Source organism: Mixophyes fleayi, chromosome 3, assembly GCF_038048845.1.
Source record: "Mixophyes fleayi isolate aMixFle1 chromosome 3, aMixFle1.hap1, whole genome shotgun sequence".
Taxonomy (NCBI): Eukaryota; Metazoa; Chordata; class Amphibia; order Anura; family Limnodynastidae; genus Mixophyes; species Mixophyes fleayi.
Window position 1 is genome coordinate 16,658,930 of NC_134404.1, and position 21,934 is coordinate 16,680,863.

The following is a 21,934-nucleotide window of genomic DNA, read 5'->3' on the forward strand; positions in this document are numbered from 1 at the left end:
CTTGGATGGTGGGGAGGTGGTTTCCTTCCTTCTGGCTGAGGAGTTTTGATAGTTCTTCCAATTTCTCTGAAAACTTAGGAATTTTTAGGTGCGTTTAATTTAACCCTGGCCTGCCACTAGGGTTATCCAGATGATCAAAAAGTGAAACATCTAATGAGTGGTCAGGCCAAGGGTTGGATTGTATTGAGGAAATAAGTATCGCAACATCAGGTTACAGCACAGTAACTATGTGGGTAAGAGTAGAAGGTGTAATTGTGTGAGGAAGGGTTGAGAGCCCACCAAGTGTCAAAAAACCTTTGTTCTTTCAAGCGTCTCTTAAGATCTTTGATGTCGGCCTGGAAGGACGAGCCAACCATTTTGTGAGATCTGTCCAGGGCCTGGTGTAAAGCCCCAGAAAAGCCTCCACTTCCCATGAACACGGCCCTACGCTCTTTACGTAGAGTGGTGTCCTGAATTGAGTGCGTATAGGTTGGCTCGTGTGGGGCCATGTTTGCTTGTGAGTATGATAAATCTGCCTTCAGAGCAGGAGAGAACGTCAAAAGGCAGGGGTTGCGTAGCAAATTTATGACACCCTTGTGTTTGGTTTGGCTGCAAGAGTAGAAGGCAGTGGGGTATTGCTTGGATATTAAAGAGTGGTGATTGGAGTATCTAAAATATGAGTTTATTGCAGAAAAATGACATCTCCATGTAATTTGTGTAGCGTTTGAAATAAGAGTGATCCTTTTTTTTACGTTAGGGTGGCAACTAGAATCAGCATGGTAACAAGTCAGATATTATAAACAGAATATTTGACTTGGTCCACCAACTCTGAAAGAAAGTGGAGAGGGTAAACCGAGAAGCTTGCTAGAGGTGGCCTAAAATTGGGGGAGGTCAGACGGGAAGGGGGGTGGAAGCACGAGGAAGATAGGAGCTGGGTAAAGGTGGTGAGGTAGCTGCCCACTGCCCAATAGTTAGGACTGTTAGGTCAGCAGAGATGTAGAGACCAGAAGAGAGGAGAGCAAGGAGGTCTGGGTGATCGGACGGGGGTTGTGACATTTAGGATTTCAATGGGAATTAACCGGAGGGTTGTGCCCGTATACCTGGGCCAGTGTTTAGAGTAATAATGGTCTCTTGCTGTTGAGCCTTGTAAAGGATTGAATTAGGGTAGATGAGTGGTTGAGGGAAGCTACAAAGTGTGATTTAGTGCTGGGGGGAATTGAGGTCATTGCCAGAACAGTGATATGATTGTAGGAGACAGATCAGTGATGGGGTGATTTGTGGGGATGTGTAGTTCCCCCTTCTGCCACTAAAACAGCTCTGACCTGTCGAGGCATGGACTGCACAAGACCTCTGAAGGTGTCTTGTGGTATCTGGCACCAAGACGTTAACAGCAGATTAGTTGCGAGGTGGATTCTCCAAGGCTCGGATCTGTTTTTCCAGCACATCAGTCGGTCGGATTGAGATCTGGGGAATTAGCATGTCAAGCCCTCATCTTGAACTTTTTGCCATGTTCCTCAAACCATTCTTGAACAATTTTTGCAGTGTGGCAGGGTGCAGTGTCCTGTTGAAAGAGGCCACTGAGGAAATACTGTTGCCATGAAGGGGTCTGCAACAATATTTTGGTAGGTGGTACGTGTAAAAGTAACATCCACATGAATGCCAGGACCAAAGGTTTCCCAGCAGAACATTGACCGGGGCATCACATTGCCTCCACTGGCTTGCATTCTTCCCACTGTGCATCCTGGTGCCATCTCTTCCACAGGCAAACAACGCACACACATGCGGCCATGAACACCATACTGTAAAAAAAAATGTGATTCATCAGACCAGGCCACCTTCTTCCATTGCTCCATGGTCCAGTTCTGGCGCTTACGTGTCGATTGTAGGCGCTTTTAGCGGTAGACATGGGCCAGCATGGGCATTCTGAGCAGTCTGCAGCCCGTACGCATCAAGCTGCGATGCACTGTGTGTGCCGACACCTTTCTATCATAGCCAGCATTAACTTTTTCAGCAATTTGTGTTACAGTAGCTTGTCTGTGGGATTTGACCAGACAGGCTAGCCTTAGCTCCCCACGCACATCAATGAGCCTTGGGTGCCAATGACCATGTCGCCGGTTCACCGGTTGACTTTTCTTGGACCACTTTTGGTAGGGGCCAACCACTGCATACCAGGAACACCCACAAGACCTGCTGTTTTGCAGATGCTCTGACCCAGTCGTCTAGCCATCACAATTTGATTCCTGCAGATGGGTAACCAGATCCTTCCGCTCTCTGTGGTCCTTAATCAGGACGGTCTTACCTCAAAGGTCCACGATCTGTTTGAAAGGGTAGCTTCATCTGTAGCGTATTCCTTTTTCTCTGAGGGCTCTTGTAAGCTCCCTTCATATTGGAATCAAGCATGGGCTTGGATCAGGTGTCAAAGAAAACAGGCTTTGGATATATGGTTCCAGGTTGTCTTATCTTCACGTTGTTGCGTCACTCACGGTTTCCTAGGTCTTCGTTTTTTAGTTCTTCTAGCTCTTGATCCAGATCTTTATTGGTGTCTTGTTGGAACATGTGAAAAATGTCCTGGTGCATTTCCCACTTCATAGTATGGGCAGTCAGGGATCAAATATCATCATGATAGAGGAGATCAACTCCACCATCTGGAATTATAAGGTCTTGAAAAGCCCTGATGTTGTCTCTGACGAGGCTATTGGCGAGGAGTCCTCTTGTTCTATAGGAAATTGTGGCTATTGCAGTCATGATCCTGACCTGATCCTGCTTGGTGCATTTGGCTAAACGCCAATGTGCTTTTTGCTGAGACCCGCTTCTTCAAGGCAGACCGAGTGTTTGTAGGAGCGAGATATTTAAACTTCTTCGGTTCAATCACAGATTCTCAAAATTCATCTCCCTATTGGCTAGCATTCTCCTAAGGATTAACTCTTCACATTCAAAGTTTCATGGCATTTGTTTATATGTATCTTATAAGCACAGGTATTCCCTCCAGCACCTGCACAGCATCAATCTCTAAGCATCAATGTCTAATCTATGATATAAATAATATCAATGTCTATCAGATTAACCCTAGCTGTGTTCCTTTAGGCCCAAAACCAGCTGCCAATCTGGAAAAGGTCTGTGAATCACAATTCCTACCAAGTCCATTGTATTGCACTTTCTTAACTTACTCCAGGCTGAAACAATTTGTGACATTGCAGTTTCACAAGCAGCTTTACAGCTTGGTAAGTGTTCAGTGAGAAGAGTCTGATTTAAGTTGCAGCATGTAAAATGGCCACTGGGTGGCAGCAGGCGTTCACTAATAGATAGCACTGGTCAACATGATTTTTTTTCCACAAGAAAACTGAATAGTGATTGAGTTTTAAATTAAAATATGTAATTAGAATGTTTCCATCAGGCATAGTGTGTTTGTGGCAGTTACTTTTCTTTTTTCATATTTTAGTGTTCTTTATGATCTGTCACACAAGCACAGACACAGCGGCAAACAAGCTATATAGGGAGTATCTTGGACATCTGGAAAGAGACGCATGAAAATATGAATTTACAGTTAGAAAAAAGTCCAGTATGATAAATAGAACTGGACTATCTGAGGTGATTTGAAGGTCATTTATTTAATGCTTGGTTTGCAACTTGGGTACACTCAATTCTGCTGTTTCCTGTGTGAATGGGACAGCAGGGATAGGAAGTATCACCACGTTAGAAAACAATGGTCTAAACATGAGTCTCTAATTCCTTGGCAGAAAAATGTGTTAAATGCCCCTGTAGTGGATCATGGCAAAGTGTATTTACCTCCACTGCATATTAAACTAGGACTGATGAAACAATTTGTAAAAGCAATTGATAAAAACTCTGCTGCATTTAGGAGTTTGAAATCTAAATTTCCAAAAGTAAGTGATGCAAAACTGAAAGAGGGAATTTTTATAGGGCCTCAAATAAGATCAGTAATGGATGATGAACATTTTCAGGAACCGTTAAATCCACTGGAAAAAGCAGCCTGGTTGTCATTCAATAATATCTGTTCTGGTTTTCTTGGAATCATAAAGCAAAAAACTATTGTTATCTAGTGAGCGATCTAGTGAGTTCATAAAAAGCTACGGTATGCAACGTCTATAAAACTTCAATCCCACCTCTAGGGGTATATTTACTAAACTGCAGGTTTGAAAAAGTGGAGATGTTGCCTATAGCAACCAATCAGATTCTAGCTGTTATTTTGAAGAATGCACTAAATAAATGAAAGCTAGAATCTGATTGGTTGCTATAGGCAACATCTCCACTTTTCCAAACCCGCAGTTTAGTAAATCTAGCCCCTAGACTTCTTCCCAGAAAATCTTGGGGATGTCAGTGATGAGCATGGCGAGCGTTTCCATCAGATTTCTACCATGGAAAAGAGGTACCAAAGCAAATCCAGTATGCCGACTGACTGTTGCTGGACCATGAAAACATCCCAAAGGCAAAATATGCCTGAAAATCATCATCTACAACAGCCAGAATGACGTGTATATATATCATTTAGGCTTACATAAGTGCTCATTTTACAAAACTTAAAACATATCACGTCACAAAAAAAACCCTGCCTGATAGAATTTTTTTTTAATGCATATTCAAATTCAGCATGAAAAATACATTTAGATTCAATTCATTTAGTTCTTGAGAAAGAAAAGTTTATTTTTGTAGTCAATGGGTTTTCTAGTGCAAATGAGATGTTGCTCAAAGTTTTAGGCCACAAGTTTAGGCAGCGTATATAATACAGGTAACTCCCAGGGGCTGCTCTTGAATTATGGGGTGAGCAGTGCAAGTCTCTTAATGTGCGGGTACTGCGCTTATGCAGAAGATCCCTATGGTATGTAGACCCAGGGGAAACAGTTTTTGTGTCTGCAGTCAGTAACCCTTGCAGTGCTGTAATTCTGAGCACTAGGTCTGGTGGGTAGGAATGAGGCCTATGATTGTTGTTTATTCAATGTATACAGGCCCCTGCTGATAATGGGGGTGCACTGCACCTCTAAATTTAAAAGGGCCCTTAATGGCGATGCACCCGCTGTTGGGGCAGACGACAACGCTAATTATAACAGTGTCTACCCTGGATACACACACTGAGTAGTTTGACAGTCCCATTTAACAGGTTAGTGAGGTTGGTCATGTTGTGCTCCAGGCTCATTAGCCAGCGGGGTGCTGCCAAGGGAGGGCGGCCCAACAGGAGTTTTAACTGTTACAGAGCCGGTGGTTAGATTTGGACAATTCAAATCTGGGGATTTTCAGTGGGGCCCAGGCCGCAGTTGAGAAAGACTGACAGGAGTTCTCCAGGTGCTCTGATGTCCCTCAGATGCATAAGAAGGGGGAATTCACACAGGGAGACCGGAAGTTTGGGCAATGTGTCCCAGGGAAGCTGCCGGGGGCCAGTTCACCGCTCGGAGGGTGGAGACCGTGGATCTAGTCAGAGTACTGTACATTGTTCTGTAGCAGCTTTTTGGGCTTTAACACTTGCAGCGATCACAGCTGCTGTGCGGGAAGTTGGAAGCTCGTTCCCGGCTTCCAATGGAGCCTCTGGACGCCGATACGGTTACCAATGAAGTTTCAGGCCGATAGAAGAACCGACTGGCTCCCTGGTTTAGGGGACAGTAAGATCAGGGTTTGGGACACTTTTTAACTAGATATCCCAGAAGCAGATATATTTCATTCATTCCCCGGAGTCACGTCTCCACAGTATGGCAGCCAGGCCCCGCTATTGTGCATTTTTATGTTGCACAATATTATAAAACAGGGACATTTCCAGAGTCAAATATGTAAAACCTGGAACTCTCTCTAGAACGGGGCCGCCTAGCGCTTCAATTATGGCGCGTCACACCCAACATGTGCCATGAACATGTCCCCCGTCATGCTGCCAGCAACACATATGTTGATAGGCATGCGCCAACGAGGTGCGCCTACGCCATACTGTACTAGAAACGCCCTCACTCTGTCCAACTCTCCCCTCCGGCGGCGCAAACCGCTTCCCACCGCAGCCATCACGCTCCGTAATCCCCTATGGCGCAAAGATACGCGCCCTTAGGAGTCGCTGACGTGCTGCTCAGCGGCCATTGTGCGCTTTGTTAATGACCCCGCAGGGGGTGACCCCTCAGTGGGCGGGGTTAGAGCTAGGACAGGTCTGCACAGGACTCTGGTCTCCTCAGACACTTATTACAGACTGGAGAAGTAACCTGTGTCTGCCCTGGGACTACAAGTCCCAGCATGCCCCCCAGCAGCACCTGTGACCTGCCACAGAGCGCGCTCCCGAGAGCCCGGCCGGGGGCGCGCCTCCTCCCAGGGTGCACAGCGCCGGAGCGGAGGATGCCGGGAAGCTGCAGTTTGAACAGACTGGCGGTAAATCTGCAGCTGCGACACCCGCTACACACCCGCTGCTCGGAGATCGCCCGCTGCACACCCGCCATGGCCGCCCGGACACCGAGGAAGAGGAAGCACAGCTCGGGCGCCGCCGACGGGTGAGTCCTGCGTGACTGGCATGGGGAATATTATCGGGTCATACTTACATGGGTGTCCTCTCCATATACACATGTGTCTGTACTCTCCCTACATACATATGTTATGTGTCCTCCCTACATACATATGTTATGTGTCCTCCCTACATACATGTCCTGTGTGTTACTGTGTCTGAGAGCTCCATGTTATGTAATGGTGACAGTGCGTGTAATCATCCTGCCGCCCGCTAGATGGCGCGCGTTGCCGTTGTTATATGTACTGTGCATAGTCTGGTGCTCCTATGGGTCACTTATTGTAATGGCCACTAGATGGCGCTCATTGCATAAACAGTGCAGGTCCTGCGCTCCTATACTGTAAGTCTCTGTTATTCCATTGGCCACTAATTAGTCATTAGATATACAGTAAAATATAACCTGCAGCTCCTGTCTGTCACTATTATCCTGTAGCCCACTAGATAGCGCTCATTACATAAACAGTGCAGGTCCTGCGCTCCTATACTGTAAGTCCCTGTCATTCCATTGGCCACTAATTAGTCATTAGATATAAGGTATTCTATAACCTGCAGCTCATGTGTCACTGTTATCCTGTAGCCCACTAGATGGCGTTCATTAGTCATATATATATATATATATATATATATATATATATATATATATATTTTATTTACAATTGGGAATACAGTAGTAAAACAATACTGGGTAATACAAAAAGTTAACAGGGCACTGCTCACAAGCTTATAATCTATGGGACAAGACTGTACACAGCCAGCATTATGTAACTTGCAGCTCCTATGTATCACTTACTCAGTTGGACTCTGTAGATGTAATATGACTAATATTTCAGCCAGCATATAGCATTGAGAGACACATTTGACTAATTCAAACTGGTATTATAACGAGGGTGACATATAATGGGATTATACAGGTTATATGGGATCTATTTTCAGCACTGTACTCCTAGGGTTTATATTCCATAATTTGGAGCACATGCCAAAATCTAGTTAATTACTGTGCTCTTCACAGTGACTGTAGTGAGCATGTCTCTGGATGACATTATCAGGTCCCCGTCACAGTGACTGATGGAGGTACAGCTTGGTAAACATGACTGTGTATAATGTTATCGGTGCCCCTCACAGTGACTGCAGTGAACATGTCTGGGTGACGTTATCAGCGCTCCTCACAGTGACTGATGGTGAACAGCTTTGTGAGACTATGTATGATATTAGTAAGCAGCAGCTCACTAATAGTACCTGGATAACAGGAGACTGCGGGTCCCTTATCACTATTTCCATTTCATTTTGTACAGAGAAACCAACTTGTGGCAAATGAGGATGGTGTTATAGAGAGGGAGCACTGACGGTGATATATGGGGGCAGTGTGTAATATTTACTGTCATTATTCTACTACAGGGAGTTTCCACCCAAAATCACTGTCTAAAGTCAGGGAGCAATTTATGTAATAAAACCATAATTATATAAGTATATATATTTAGCTTGAAGACGCCGTCTTCAGTAGCTTTTCAGTTTTTAGACCTGCTGTGGTCGTAATGTATTGGAGATATATATTTGTATTTTGTAATGGAGGACAGATGACTAATGACCTTACAACTATTAGATGTCACCCATGGAATTTATCTGGGCTCTATCCGTAGGGTGTTTACCCTCCATATACTTACTGCCTTCTCAATATAGGGCGTATCTCCCAACTGTCCTGATTTTGGCTGGAGAGTCCTATTTTACAGACCTTGAAAGGGGGGACCTTTTGCCCAAAAGTGGACATGTTGGGGGGACGTAGCTGACTGTATCCTATTCTGTACCTGATGTTGTTCTCTATATAGCACCCAGTAGTGTAAATGATGAGGATATTATGTAATTCCTATATACAAGTGTTTGTAATGCATACGGAATGACAGATTCCCAATGTATACTTTATTTACAGGCATTAATATGTATATTATCACTTATCTGTGTATTGATCGTACTTAAGATGCTCAATTTCTTCCCTGAATGGGCTCCTGCTCACCTGTTGTGTGCACTGAATGTACATATAAATACATACTACAATACAGCCCAGCTTGGGGCTGGTGATCTATACACCGTACACTGCAGCTGTGTCTCTGGTTATTCTGACCACTATCATCCGCATTACATGCAGGAGCCTCTGGGGTGGGCAGAAGTCTCCATATCACTGAGTGTGTGGCTCTCGCAGGGAGTTCTGGGAGTTGTAGTCTTGTTGCTGTATCCCTGTATAGTGGTCATTGTCTGCAGAACTACATGTCCCAGAAGGCCGAGGGGGAAGCACACAGTATAAGTAGCCGTCCCCCCCCTCTCTCTGATCCATTACTGTGCTGCAGCTTGTTGTGTAAGTTATAACATGGGAGGGGATTGCAGGACTGTAACATATTATACATGTAGTAGACAGAGAAGTGTCTCAGTGACCTGTGTGCAGGACTGTGCAATATACCCTGCAGGGGACCATCTCTTGGGGCCCCACAATAAGGGCCCAGCGATGGAGAAAGTGGACACCACTGGCATGAAGCAGAGGTAGCAGCTGTGGAACTACAAGTCCCAGCACACATTGACAGCCAGTGGTTGGTTTTGGAATCAGTTTATATAAATATGTATGCTTGCCATAGAAAATAGCCACTTGTAGAACTTTTTTAAAATAGGAAAATAATTTTAAAATATATATTTTTGGTGGGAAAATGATTTATTTAAAGCATAAAGCAATTTTTGCTGACATTATCATCCTGAGATGGTGAAAGGAGGATTGTGTCAGTGTGTTAGATGGGTTCCCCCTACTTTGTAGCGTTCCTTTGATAGATAGAGAGAAGCTCCATCTCCGGTGAAACTACCCATTGGCGTCTGAGAGCGGTGTTTTCCTTGCTTAATAAGTAGAATAAAGTAGGTCCCTACAACAGTAGTACATGTTACGCATTATATTTGTTTGTGTAAGATACAAAAGGGTGTTTTTTTTGCAAATGTAATTCGTATCCTATTTCTATATTATAACTTCCCTCCTTGTCCAACTGGTGTGAAGTGTCTAATAGCTGTTCTTGCTGGGGGAGCACTTACCTGTGCACGCAAAACTAGACCCAGTTGAAAGCTCAGCAATAATCATGTTAAAATTCAGAATCAGTTATTATTCTTTCTTTATAAGCCACAGATCAAAAAAAGCAGCGCTGAATAGTGATATATGGGTGTGGTCTTAACTAGTAACATCAAAGGAAACCCTGGCAGGATACATAAAGCCAGAGATAACAGTATATAAAAAGTATATTTCTATTGTCTCAATAAATATAATACATAGGCCTCATAAATTGGTAATGAAAACCAAACATTTAAAAACTTGAATCCCAGCAGGATCTGGATGTGGAATACCATAAATATACCGGCATTACTTGGATATATATCTTACAACTTAATGCTGGATATCTTGGAGGGATTTTTTTTTTTTTTTTAGTGTTGTTTTTATTGTGATTTATTCTATGAACTACCATATATATACTAGTTACGTGGACATACTCATCGATTTAGTCCGTTTATACACAACATTTGTGATTCCATTTATACAGCTTTTATTCCCAGTGTTTTTTAAATGTTTGGTTTCAATTTCCCAATTTATGAGGCCTATTGTCTCCATAAGTATAATACAAATATATATATATCTTTTTTTATATACTATTATCTCTGCTTTTTATGTATCCTGCCAGGGTTTCCTTTGAATGTTCCTAGTTAAGGCCACACCTATATATCACTGTTCAGCGCTGTGGCTGTACTATGATTAGGGGCCAGCCATCGGCCCTGCTCTGCAGCTGTGGTTTGTGTTTATTTGGTGTGGTGCGGCCCAGCAGCCCCGTACGTAGGGGGTGAGATCGCACAGCATAGTGTCACAAGTACATACAGATAATTATCATTATCCTTTCTTTATATGATGCCACAAAGGATCCGCAGCGCTGTACAGAGAGCGTAGGACGAAACAGAACAGGGCAATATAATAGAATAACAGTGGGTAAGAAATCATAAGTGTGTGGATGAAATTCATGTTTATATTCAGAGTGGAAAGGAGGCGTAACTTGTACTTGAAAAGGTCGCCGTATTAAATGCAGAGGACGTATCTAGGTCTGACTGAGCAGCGGATGAATCCGTGTGAGCACAGACGCACCCCTCATGCACGGACGTCCTCCTTGTGACCATGTACATAGACATATTTATATTAGAGAGGGGTATTTTTATTTCTTTGCTACAGCACTCGGAAAATATTAATCTATGGTCGAGCGTCTATTAAAGTCTCAATAAGCGTTTGCAAACCTCTAATTAAAGCGGTTTGGGCCTTATCATCATCATCCACTACTGACACCTGACCACCCCGAAATAAAACCTTTCTCGGGTTATATTTACTAAACTGCGGGTTTGAAAAAGTAGAGGTGTTGCCTATAGCAACCAATCAGATTCTAGTTATCATTTATCTATTGCTTTATACAAAATGACACCTAGAATCTGATTGGTTGCTATAGGCAACATCTCCACTTTTTCAAACCCGCAGCTTAGTAAACATATCCCTGTGTCCCAGTCTGGATCCTTGCTCAATTGTTTGAACGCGTTCTTACTGTTCAATGCTTAAGTTAGAACACCCCTTTCCTCTCCCGTCGCGCCTCTTCAGGCGCAAGGAATCGTAAGTGCCAAAAAGTCGCATGATTCCTGCTCTACCAGATCCGTATATATATATATATATATATATATATATATATATATATATATATATATATATATATATATAATGTATGTATTATTCCACTAATATCCTAAACACACCGTCACCACATCTACAACCAGCATTTCTGCTTTACCCACATACAATAATATATAATGTAATCTTGACAACAAGAAAGGTTCTTGAGTCAGAATTAAATTATTTGTGCTAGATTTTTTTTTTTTTTTTTAAATGTTATGGGGGAAATATATGGAATTTACGTTAATTGTAATGTGTGACCCATCACAGATGAAGCAATAATGTGCATTAAAATATTTAATTTTAGCCCTATTTTGTGCATATCACTGTGACACTGCTGACGTGTGTGTGTGTGTGTGTGTGTGTGTGTGTGTGTGTGTGTGTGTGTGTGTGTGTGTGTGTAGATGGGCTGATTGGGGAGATGAATGGGGGGTCTTCCATACAATCTTTTTTCTAATGCATGAAAACACATTCCCACAAATATATCACAGTACAGCTTTATTTAGCAGAATATAGTTTAATTTGCAATGGTGCTGTATTATTGTGGCAAATGTGACCATATTAGGAAAAATGACAAAATTGTCACCCAGTGAGTGACCTCTGACCTGTATTAGACTAGTTCCTATTTGGGCAGTGCTGTGATATTGTTCCCATGTCAAGAAGGGTTGGTTCCACAGCGGATAATCCTTCAATCATTCTTATTGGAGAGTTTGAGTTACCAGTGATCCATGTTTCAGCCGACGGCTTAAACCCCATGTTCCATCTGATAGGGCTGTGAATTCCCTGTGTCACTTGTGAGATTCATTTGTTGCTTACATGTGCAATATTTATGCTGCTCTGTGGGCAGCTTATTTTTATAGTTGTCAACTTTTTATTGATGCCCTCCAAGAGGAAGGGGGGGGGGGTGCAAAATGTCGCAATTCACCACAAATCCTGCCCTGCGGGCTCCCTGCGGCTGAGTTGGGGAGTCTAACGTAATGGGCAAGTATGGCTTATTTATGAGTTAATTTACATTTATCTATAGATTAGTGAGACTATGGACTCCTAAACAGGTCTGTTCAGTTTGTTTATTTGCTTTTATATTATTCTTAATAAATCAGATAATTTATCTGTATACAGCGATTTTTTTTATTTTATTTTTTTTTTCCTTTTTATATTCCTTTGATATTTCTGCAGGTTTCAGTGCAGATATAACATTGTTTGAGTGGTATATAGCGCCCATTTTCTGTTTATCCATATGCATTAGTCTAGTCTTGACGTGCAGAGTTTTGTGAAGGATTTGTTTTCAGAATGAGGGATTCTTTTCAGTGTAATCTTAAAACCTATGAGTGTGTCATGGTTAGTCAGAAAAATGGCATTTTACCAGGGTATGTCAATTCTCTAGTTCTAGGTAATTTTGGTGATTTGCGTCCATTGTATTGTGAGAGGATTTTCACACTTCTAATAGATTGACAGGGAAGATTTGGGAGGAGATAATGGCATTTTGGGTAAGAGAGAGAAAACAATGGCACTGTAAGCTGTTGCTGAATACATTGTAGATGAAACAATATAATACAGTTGAGATCTATTCAGCACAACTACCTTCACTTTTACTTTTTATTTATCTTTAGGAATGCCATGGTTATATAAGATTATTATTACCATTTATTTATATAGCGCCACTAATCCGCAGCGCTGTACAGAGAACTCGCTCACATCAGTCCCTGCCCCCATTAGAGCTTACAGTCTAAATTCCCTAATATACACAGACACATACTAGGGTCAATTTGATAGCCGCCAATTAACCTACTAGTATAGTAGTTTTTGGAGTGTGGGAGGAAACCGGAGCACCCGGAGGAAACCCACGCAAACACAGGGAGAAGATACAAACTCCTCACAGATAAGGCCATGGATGGGAATTGAACTCATGACGCTGCCCGAATGCCATGGTTATATAAGGTTATTAGGATGTTGATATTAACATTTCTGACTTGTACGTAACATACTTTTCAGGAACAATATACAGTTAGCAGTGTTGCTTATTTTCTATTACTTGTGCCTATAATTTGTGCCCAGAAAAATCAATTGTTTGTTTGTTACAATTTCCGATGTAATCCGGGTCTTATATGTATATATCTTATATTCTCTTTAATCAGGCGCTGGTCGTCCTTCGGAACGCCAATAAAGAAATTATTGGTAGAATGCAGCGTTGTTCTATCTCCACTGCAACCCAGGAACCCAAATAGAAGTAACACCATGAAGCGGTCGCCCACCTCCGGCTACACCGGCATCGAAGACCCCCTAGAGAAGGAGAACGTTGGAGCTTCTTGGAAGGCCGGCGTTGCCAGGAAACTTATCGTTTCACCAGTACAAACGGAAGATGGAGATAAAGAAGCCAACGGGCCTTCTCCTCCGAGGTCACCCGGTGAAGGCTCGTCATCGAAGACCGTAGTGCCAGTAATGTCGTTTTACAAGAAGGGTAAAGTGTACTTATCCCCGATCGATCGGAAAGTGATAAATGAAAATCGGGCAAAGCACGATCAAGACGCCTCGCCTCCTGCTAAGACCGTAGAGAAAAGTCCAAAGATGAGAGATGCTTCCAAGTTTACCAGGACAAAAAGTCCAAGAAGTCAAAAGAAAGGGAATGTTAGCAGAGATACGGTGTCCTCAAGAAGTGAGACGAAGATTGAAGCGAATGAACCTCCCATGAAGCTGTCGCCAAAAGCTGTAGAAGACTCGAGCGTAGTTCCCAGCTCTCAGAAAAGTGTCATCCTGGGACTGAAGAGTAAACCAAGGCCAAAGCTCACAGTGGGAGCTGCGTTTTTCGCCACCAATAAAAAGCCCCATCCCGCACCCAAAAGGCTGCCCTCGCACCTCAAGTTCCCTGCGTCCTCCAAGCCTTCGTCAAGATCAGGGCATAAGAGCAAGCTGCCGAGTGCAGCCGCATCCTCTGGTGTGAAAGCCGCCAGGATCAGCTGTATAAGCCGGAAGGTCATCAGCTTGGAGGAGACGTTGGCCTGTACGTTTCCCACAGAAGAAAGGGAGGAAGCTGACCCCAAAAAAGTTAGTGATGCTATGATGAACGTGAAAGTGAAGCTCACCCCAGACCAGGCTAATCGCCAGTTTGATCTCAAGAGTCCATCTTCACGAGAGAAGGTACATGCTGACATTCTCAAAATGTTTCATTTCATATATTTCATCTGGGAGTTATTTTAAAGATCTGCAGCTATTTTTCTTTATAACCTTTTGATTATGTTATTATACCACACACTGCCTACAGAAAATTAAATTAAAAGCCAGGGAAGAGCACTAAAAATTATCTGTCGCATCCTGGCACCTAGAATTTGAAAAGAGATAGGTCCTCTCTTTCAAAAATAGTGCCCCTTAATAGTTCTTATCAGGTGATCACCAGACAGGAATACCTTACACTACAGAAAGTATTAAGAACTCCAGAGTTTTGGGGGAGGAGTTCTAATATTACCCCCATATCTTCTCCATCCTGGCTTCAAGAAATTCGGGGGGGTACCCTCATTTGATGCAGTGGTCGTCTTGTTTTCAAAATGGTATGCCTTGTTGGGCTGCTCATATTGTCCCTACACATGTTATACATTTCAATCAAGACTGTGCAAACTAGCAAAAAAAATAAATGCATTATCAGATTTTGTTACGAACATTATGTTTGCAATCCCGGTGTTTGTTTTGGAAAGGTGAACTGATGCCAGAGCAGAAAGCACTAAGTATTACTTTGTGGTATACAAGGTAAAAAATACACATTTGCTTTTAGTTTACTTTTTGTTTATTCTGACGGGACAGGAGGTATAAGCAGACTAAGGGTATTTTCTGATTATTCAAAATCTTCTGAAGTACCAGCACAAACTAGCTACTGATATTGGAATGTGACCAACCCAAAAAGTGCCAAAAGAGGCTGAGCCGTGAAGGGGTTAAAGTGAAACCAGCGCAGGAGTAAAGTTGGAGCAAAGCATCTGACTGAGTCTTAGGTCACAGGTTTTACAATATCGTGTTTAATGACCGTTGCTGCCACCTACTGGCAACTTGCACATATAGCAGCCTCTTTTTCTGAAGGGTTTCTGTGTTTTATCCTCAGCGAGACCAACGTGAATCTTGTGGTCTGTCCATCACAGAAGACAGTAAAGTAGAGTCATCGCACCATGAAGGTAATGTTGCCGGCAGTTTAACAATAAATGGAAATTCTTAAATAAAAACAATAAATAAAAAAAATGACACTTTCTGAACTATATGTGTCTGTGATATATATTCATGTTATTTTCTTTTCTTTCATTAGATTCCTTGATGTATCCTATTTTCAGCACACCACCTGTAACTAAGAAAAGGTCAGTGATCCCTTTACAGTTTAGATTTCTGTGCTGCATTGTGTCAGCTGAGATATCTGTGAAACGATTTGCAATAATCCTTGAAATGTCCTGACATGCAGAATTTCTTTTGTGTCCAACTAGAGGATACAGACATTTTAAGAGAACGGTGGGGCCCCAGTTGTTTAATGGCGCTGGTGTATTTTGCTCCTGATACACTATTCGTATCTTTATCTTCTTGATTCTCCCGCTTGACCTGCTGATAGCCCTCCGTCATCTGTTCCTTCCATAAGTTCTCCCTGATTTGCCTCTTGTTTAGTTGCTAAGATGTCGCAGGTCACCAAGTTTTGGGCCCACAGACGACTATTCAGTCATGGTTCTCTCCTGTTCACTTGCTTCACCTCACACTCCCGGGGGTAAATGTATCATCCTCTGATTTCTGCAAGTCGCTGGAATTCGGCGACTTTGCAGTGAAAATTTAAAAAACGACGACAAGTCAATCCTTTTTTTTCTTAAACTGGATGCGATCAACAATGTGTTTTGTGTGTGTGTTCCTAATAATGTAGTAACCCTTTTAATTAAAACATAGTTATTTGATGTAGGAAAAGATTGGCTGTAGAATTCGTGTTAATGGATGTGTGTGATTCTGAGCACTTTGACATGTAGTAATCTTATTTGATCTTTTTCCCTACAGGCCTTTTGATCTGCGTGGAGAATTGGAGTCTCCAATTTGCTCCAGCACCCCAGTAAACGCCGCCGCTGCCTTAAGTAAAGCCCTGAAACACAACAAGAGAAGAGAGGCCAACAAGGAGACCGAGGATCAGCTGATTATTGTACGTTCTGGGCTCTGCCGTCTGTACACAGCACATTAAATCTAATCCCATCATGTAGAATTACAAATTAACATCTTCCAAATCGGCTACTTTCATTAATCTGCACGGCTACAGCAGCAGCGTTGGCGGCTTTATTTATTGCAGCTACAGCTCCTGCTGAGTCTGTTGCATCCCTCATTTGCGTAGTCTGGCAGTCATTAGGGGCCATCTGCAAATAAGCAGGGGGTGATCTATATGGTAAATAACAAGAAGTGTACTTGGTTCCAGATTAGCTGGTTTATCGTACATGATTAGTTGTTGTTGCTTCAGAATATGATATTCATGTATAAGTGGGATGACGGAGATGAGACATTCAGTTAGCACTCCCTGTTCAGGACACGTTCACTCTTTCTTGTGATATCTCGCACATGCACTAGTGAACCTGTGCACAGACCAGGGTGATCTGTGAGGTGTATGTTGTATTGTCAGACAGTAACGGAGAATTGGGTTGGCCGTGCACATGGGAGGGGGGACAGTTGTAGAGGGGATTGTTGTACAGACTCTGACGTTACGTTGTGTGTCTGTCTAGGACGCCGGACAGAAGCACTTTGGCCCCGTGGCGTGTGGCACCTGTGGGATGATCTACTCAGCGGCCAGTCTGCAGGACGAGACTCAGCACATTCAGTATCACCAGAGGCTGCTGGAGAGCATTCGCTACGTGGTAAAGGAGTCCTTGTCCCGCACACTGACCATTTCCATCTACAGAACCGGCTAAATCTGTTGTTGAAGCTTTTTGTTATGATAAATTTTAAATCAGAACCAGGGTCTGTTAATTTTCCCTGAACTCTCTTTAATTATTTTCATTGTTCAAAAATGACTCTGGCTTTTTGGCATCACTTGGCGGATGTCCTAAATGCTGCTGTTCTTACGCTGTTACAGGGCTGGAAAAAAGAGAGAGTTGTGGCGGAATTCTGGGACGGAAAAATCCTAAAGATCTCCCCGGGGGATCCGAAATACGCCCTAAAGAAGGTAAGAGAAACTCTACAGATTGTTTAATCATTTGTTTTATGGTGGTAGAACAAACTGCAGAAGCCTTTTTAATGACTCTTTTAAGATAAAAGATATTTCAATGTACACATTAGTTGTGGGTTTGAATGTGACATCCGTCCGTGTGACTCACAGGCCGAGGAGGTGCGAGAAGTGGTGGACATGGAGCTGGGCTTCCAGCAGACGACCCTCAGTTCTCCCAGCCGGGCTGTGACTTATCTCTTTGTGTCCAGTGATAAGAAGATTGTCGGGTGTTTGATTGCAGAAGCCATCAGTCAGGTAGGTTCTGTCCCCGTTACAGCTGCTTTTATCTTTGTGTATTGTGAATCTGTCCTGATGCCCACGCTAAGTATCATGGTCCCAATGTCATGTGATGACCATGACTGCAGGGCCACGTGTTTAATATGCCCTATCTACTACTTCAGCCTCTTCTCTTGTATGTTAAAGACTAAGGGCTAGATTTACTAAGCTGCAGGTTTTGAAAAAGTGGGGATGTGGCCTATAGCAACCAATCAGATTCTAGCTTTCATTTATTTAGTACCTTCTACAAAATGACAGCTAGAATCTGATTGGTTGCTATAGGCAACATCCCCACTTTTTCAAACCCGCAGCTTAGTAAATCTAGCCCTAAGGGTCTGATTCATTAAGGATCTTAACTTAAGAAACTTCTAATTTCAGTCTCCTGGACAAAACCATGTTACAATGCAAGGGGTGCAAATTAGCATTCTGTTTTGCACATAAGTTAAATACTGACTGTTTTTTCATGTAGCACACAAATATCAACTTTAAATGTCCGTGTACAAATAAGCTATCAAGTATGTGTGTGCTACATGAAAAAACAGTCAGTATTTACCTTATGTGCAAAACAGAATACTAATTTGCACCCCTTGCATTGTAACATGGTTTTGTCCAGGAGACTGAAATGAGAAGTTTCTTAGGGCCTGCTTCATTAATGATCTTAAGTCACCATTTGCTATTAATGTCAGTTTATGTATTACTGAACACTGCACATGACATACCTGGAGTGTTTTATAAATAACTAAATACGTCCACCAGGTTGTCATGGTAGTTGGAATCTGCTAAACAAGCAGGCAGTGACTGACCATCGTGCTGTGTTGATTGGTGGATACATACATGGGGCAGGACCAGTGGTGTCACAGTGACTCAAATGACTGTAGACTCAGCTTTATTTGGCCTGTATCGGGTTGTGGGAGGAGCTTCAGCTGTCTGTAGTAGGGGAGGGGGGTGTTAAATTTTACTTTTTATTAGAGCTGCAGTGGTACGTCAGGGTAACGCTGAACATTGTATGAAATATACTCTGATAGATGAGCACATTTCATGCTTCCGTGTTAAATGTCTGCAGGCGTTCCGGGTCTTTGATGAGCCTCCACCGACCGCCTCTACCAGCCACGGTGCGTTGGAGCGGCACAGAGCTTGGCGTTGCTCCTCTGAACCTCAGAAGGCAATCTGTGGCATCAGCAGAATCTGGGTCTTCTCCCTGATGCGCCGAAAAGGCATCGCCAGCCGCCTGGTGGATACCGTGAGGTGAGCTCAATCACCTGTCTGTAGTGTATGGTGTAGCCATGAGACTTAGGCATATGTCACCAATTTCTCTCTCAATTCAAACCCTTCGAGTTTCACTATACTTATATCTTTTATCCTCATTTTATGCTGCAGTTTAAGAGTTTTTTTCTTTTGTCTTACATTTCAGAAGTTCCTTTACTTACGGCTCTCGTCTGACAACTGATGAAATTGCCTTCTCCGACCCAACCCCAGATGGCAAGCTGTTTGCCAGCACCTATTGTAAAGTCCCAGACTTCCTGGTGTACAATTTCCTCATCTAGAAAGTCTGTTCTAGTCGGTTTTTAGTTGGTTTTATTACGGGAACCTTGTTGTTGCAGAACGATGAGCGTTTAGCGTTTTGTTGCACTTTGCCTGTTTCTAGTCTTATCGGCTGCAATAACAGGTCTTCTGCATGTTGCTTTTAGAATGTTAATGTGATGGAGAGTTAAACTGAACATTTATTTTACAGATACATAACCGGGCACTGGTAAGGATGCTGCTTTATCTAGTTATCAAGTCCATTGTATAACATCCGACCTATAGCCGAGCATGGAGTCTGCTCCCTTGTTCCGAGTGTTGTCTTTCCCACCTGTGTGGTGTTGAGTGGATATTTTCTCTCCAGTTTTCTTTTTAGATTGTTTGAGTAGAGTTAAGAGGCGTCTGTCACTGACGTATCGGGGTTCATTGCTATTTACGAGAACCTCCATATTGATCACAAGGAACAGTAGAGATCTCAGTTTGGCCATAAAATGTCACTGAGTAGAACCAGTGTGCCTTGATAAAAAGTTGTATTTACTGTTAGATTGTTGAACCTTGAATGTAAAGTTAATAATTTTTTACAAAAGTTGAATGTACATTTTCCTGTGATAAAACCAGCAGCCAGAAGCTGTGGCACTTCCCTAGAATTCCCATGCCCAGCAGTGCATCCTGGGAGCTGTAGTCCAGCAGCCGGGGCCACAAGACCTTCCCCCATCTCAGATGATGTCTCCATTTCTGTCCTGTTTGTTCCCTGTTCTGTAAATATTTGTGTGTCGTTAAATATCTTTATGCAAAGTTTGCACTTGTTTGTGTTTTTGGTAGTTTAGATTGCAGTGATAACGTTGGTGTTTATATATTGTATATCCAGTTCTGTATCGACAGTGTATTATATCTGTACAGTCTTATACACAGAACTGCGATTGGGTCCCACAGGTAAACACACTATACAAATATCTGACATCTCCACTGAGGGGAAGACGTTTTGCATTTTCTTAAATATTTGAGAAACACTTTAACATGCATGTTTCCTGTCAAAGAAACTAAATAAAGTTTTTACTTTAAAGTTGTTGCTAAAAATTTGGTCCTGGTGTAATTTGTGTATCAATAAAACACCAATAAGAATGTGCTGTAACCCATAGCAACCAATCAGATTCTATCATTGTATAAAGCATCCATACAGGACTGCATGAATGGATGGCAGATTCTAGTACAATAGTGTATGGACGTGGTCATTTCTGAGGAACGCGTAGGAATACAGAGGTGGTGGGAGCTCATTTACAGTAAATCCATCTGGAAGAACCAATAAAAGTTAAAATGTGCAGGTGGTTTCATAGCCGAGACATGGGCATGGCAATGTATTATATAGATCACACTTGCTCCTACACAAAGGGTTTACCAAACAGGATTTCTATTTGCACCTATACACTTAATTGACCATCTATTATATCCATAGGTTCATGCCTTAATCCTTTTCTCTGTAAATTGTTCTCCTAAAATGTGGCTGGGTTTGGCATCACTTATAAACTAATCCGTGAGGATGCAACAGACTCTTCATATGTAACACTTGTGGATTTAAAAGTAAGATTGATAGAAATGCAATTTGCCATCAGTGCACGCGGCAGGTGAAGACGTTCTATAAAATACCCAGAAACATTTTCACAGGGGGAAAGGGAAGAAAAATGCTGGTTTACTGCATGTGTGCAGATAACTGGGTATATGCTGCGAGGAATTCCTCCAACCCACCCGCCATGTTACCCTGTACAACCTGCACACCCTTCTTTAGCCCAAGGGCTACAGTAGAAGACTAATTAAACTTGCTTGAAACACAGTATTTACTGCAGGCAGTTGGCAATAACTACAGGGTTGTAGTGGGTGGGAAGGTAGATGCTCCACCTACCTCTTGGCCATCACTCCTGTGCTGAGGACAAGCTGGATTCTAGGCAGCAACGTGGCTCATGCGAGGCAACTTTAATCAAGTTTCACTGATGTGACCAAGCTCTGCAGTATAGAGTCTGGCTATGAATTTATTATGAGTCACTAAATGACCTGGTCTCACTACATGGTCCAAATATATTCATACCGTAAGAGCCACAAGTGATTTGATTAACGCTAAAGACACTTTTCTTGACCAATGTGAGACTAACCATAGCTTATCAGGATGTGACCACAGGTGCTATGGGGAAAGTCAATGTACCTAGTCCTGAAAACATCCCATTGTCGGTGAAGAAACTCTGAATACTTGTGACAGCCCAGGGGGACCGCTGCATCAAAGAAAAGTAATGACATTTTAATAACGGACGTGAGAGGCAGGAACATAGCAGCAGACATCTAGCAAAAGTCCAAAGCAATAAGAATGTTTTATCTAGAACAGTGTTGGCTAACCTGTCACACTCCAGGTGTTTGTGAAACTACAAGTCCCAGCATACCTTTCCAGCAATAAGCTGCTATATATTGGCAAAGCATGCTGGGACTTGTAGTTTCACAAACACCTGGAGTGTCACAGGTTAGCCAACACTGATCAGTGCAGCCACATGATCTAATGTATTAGAAGCTTGAAGGGTCTTCCCTGACCCAGCCGTAGCAGAGAAAGTCTCTGGTCTTCCAGCAGCGAGACCACTGGAAGGAATAAGTATTTCTCATGTTCACTGATACACATCAGTCTACCTGCTTCACAGCCAGGATGACATACCAGAGAAACCAAACAATGTCTTGCTCAAGTGAGCAAAAATACTAGGGGAGGATAATTGGACTGAATACACAAGTG

At 42.7% G+C, this 21,934-nt stretch overlaps 1 protein-coding gene across 1 annotated transcript; it reads left to right on the forward strand.

Moving 5' to 3' along the window:
- The first annotated feature begins 6,163 nt into the window (after positions 1-6,163).
- On the forward strand, positions 6,164-20,247 carry ESCO2 (establishment of sister chromatid cohesion N-acetyltransferase 2). Its single transcript, XM_075201142.1, has 10 exons — positions 6,164-6,452; positions 13,316-14,315; positions 15,265-15,334; positions 15,463-15,511; positions 16,185-16,323; positions 16,892-17,023; positions 17,242-17,331; positions 17,485-17,628; positions 18,713-18,894; positions 19,061-20,247. Exons 1-10 carry the CDS (start codon positions 6,202-6,204, stop codon positions 19,191-19,193), a joined length of 2,190 nt encoding a protein of 729 aa, XP_075057243.1. The 5' UTR covers positions 6,164-6,201; the 3' UTR covers positions 19,194-20,247.
- Positions 20,248-21,934: the final 1,687 nt, after the last annotated feature.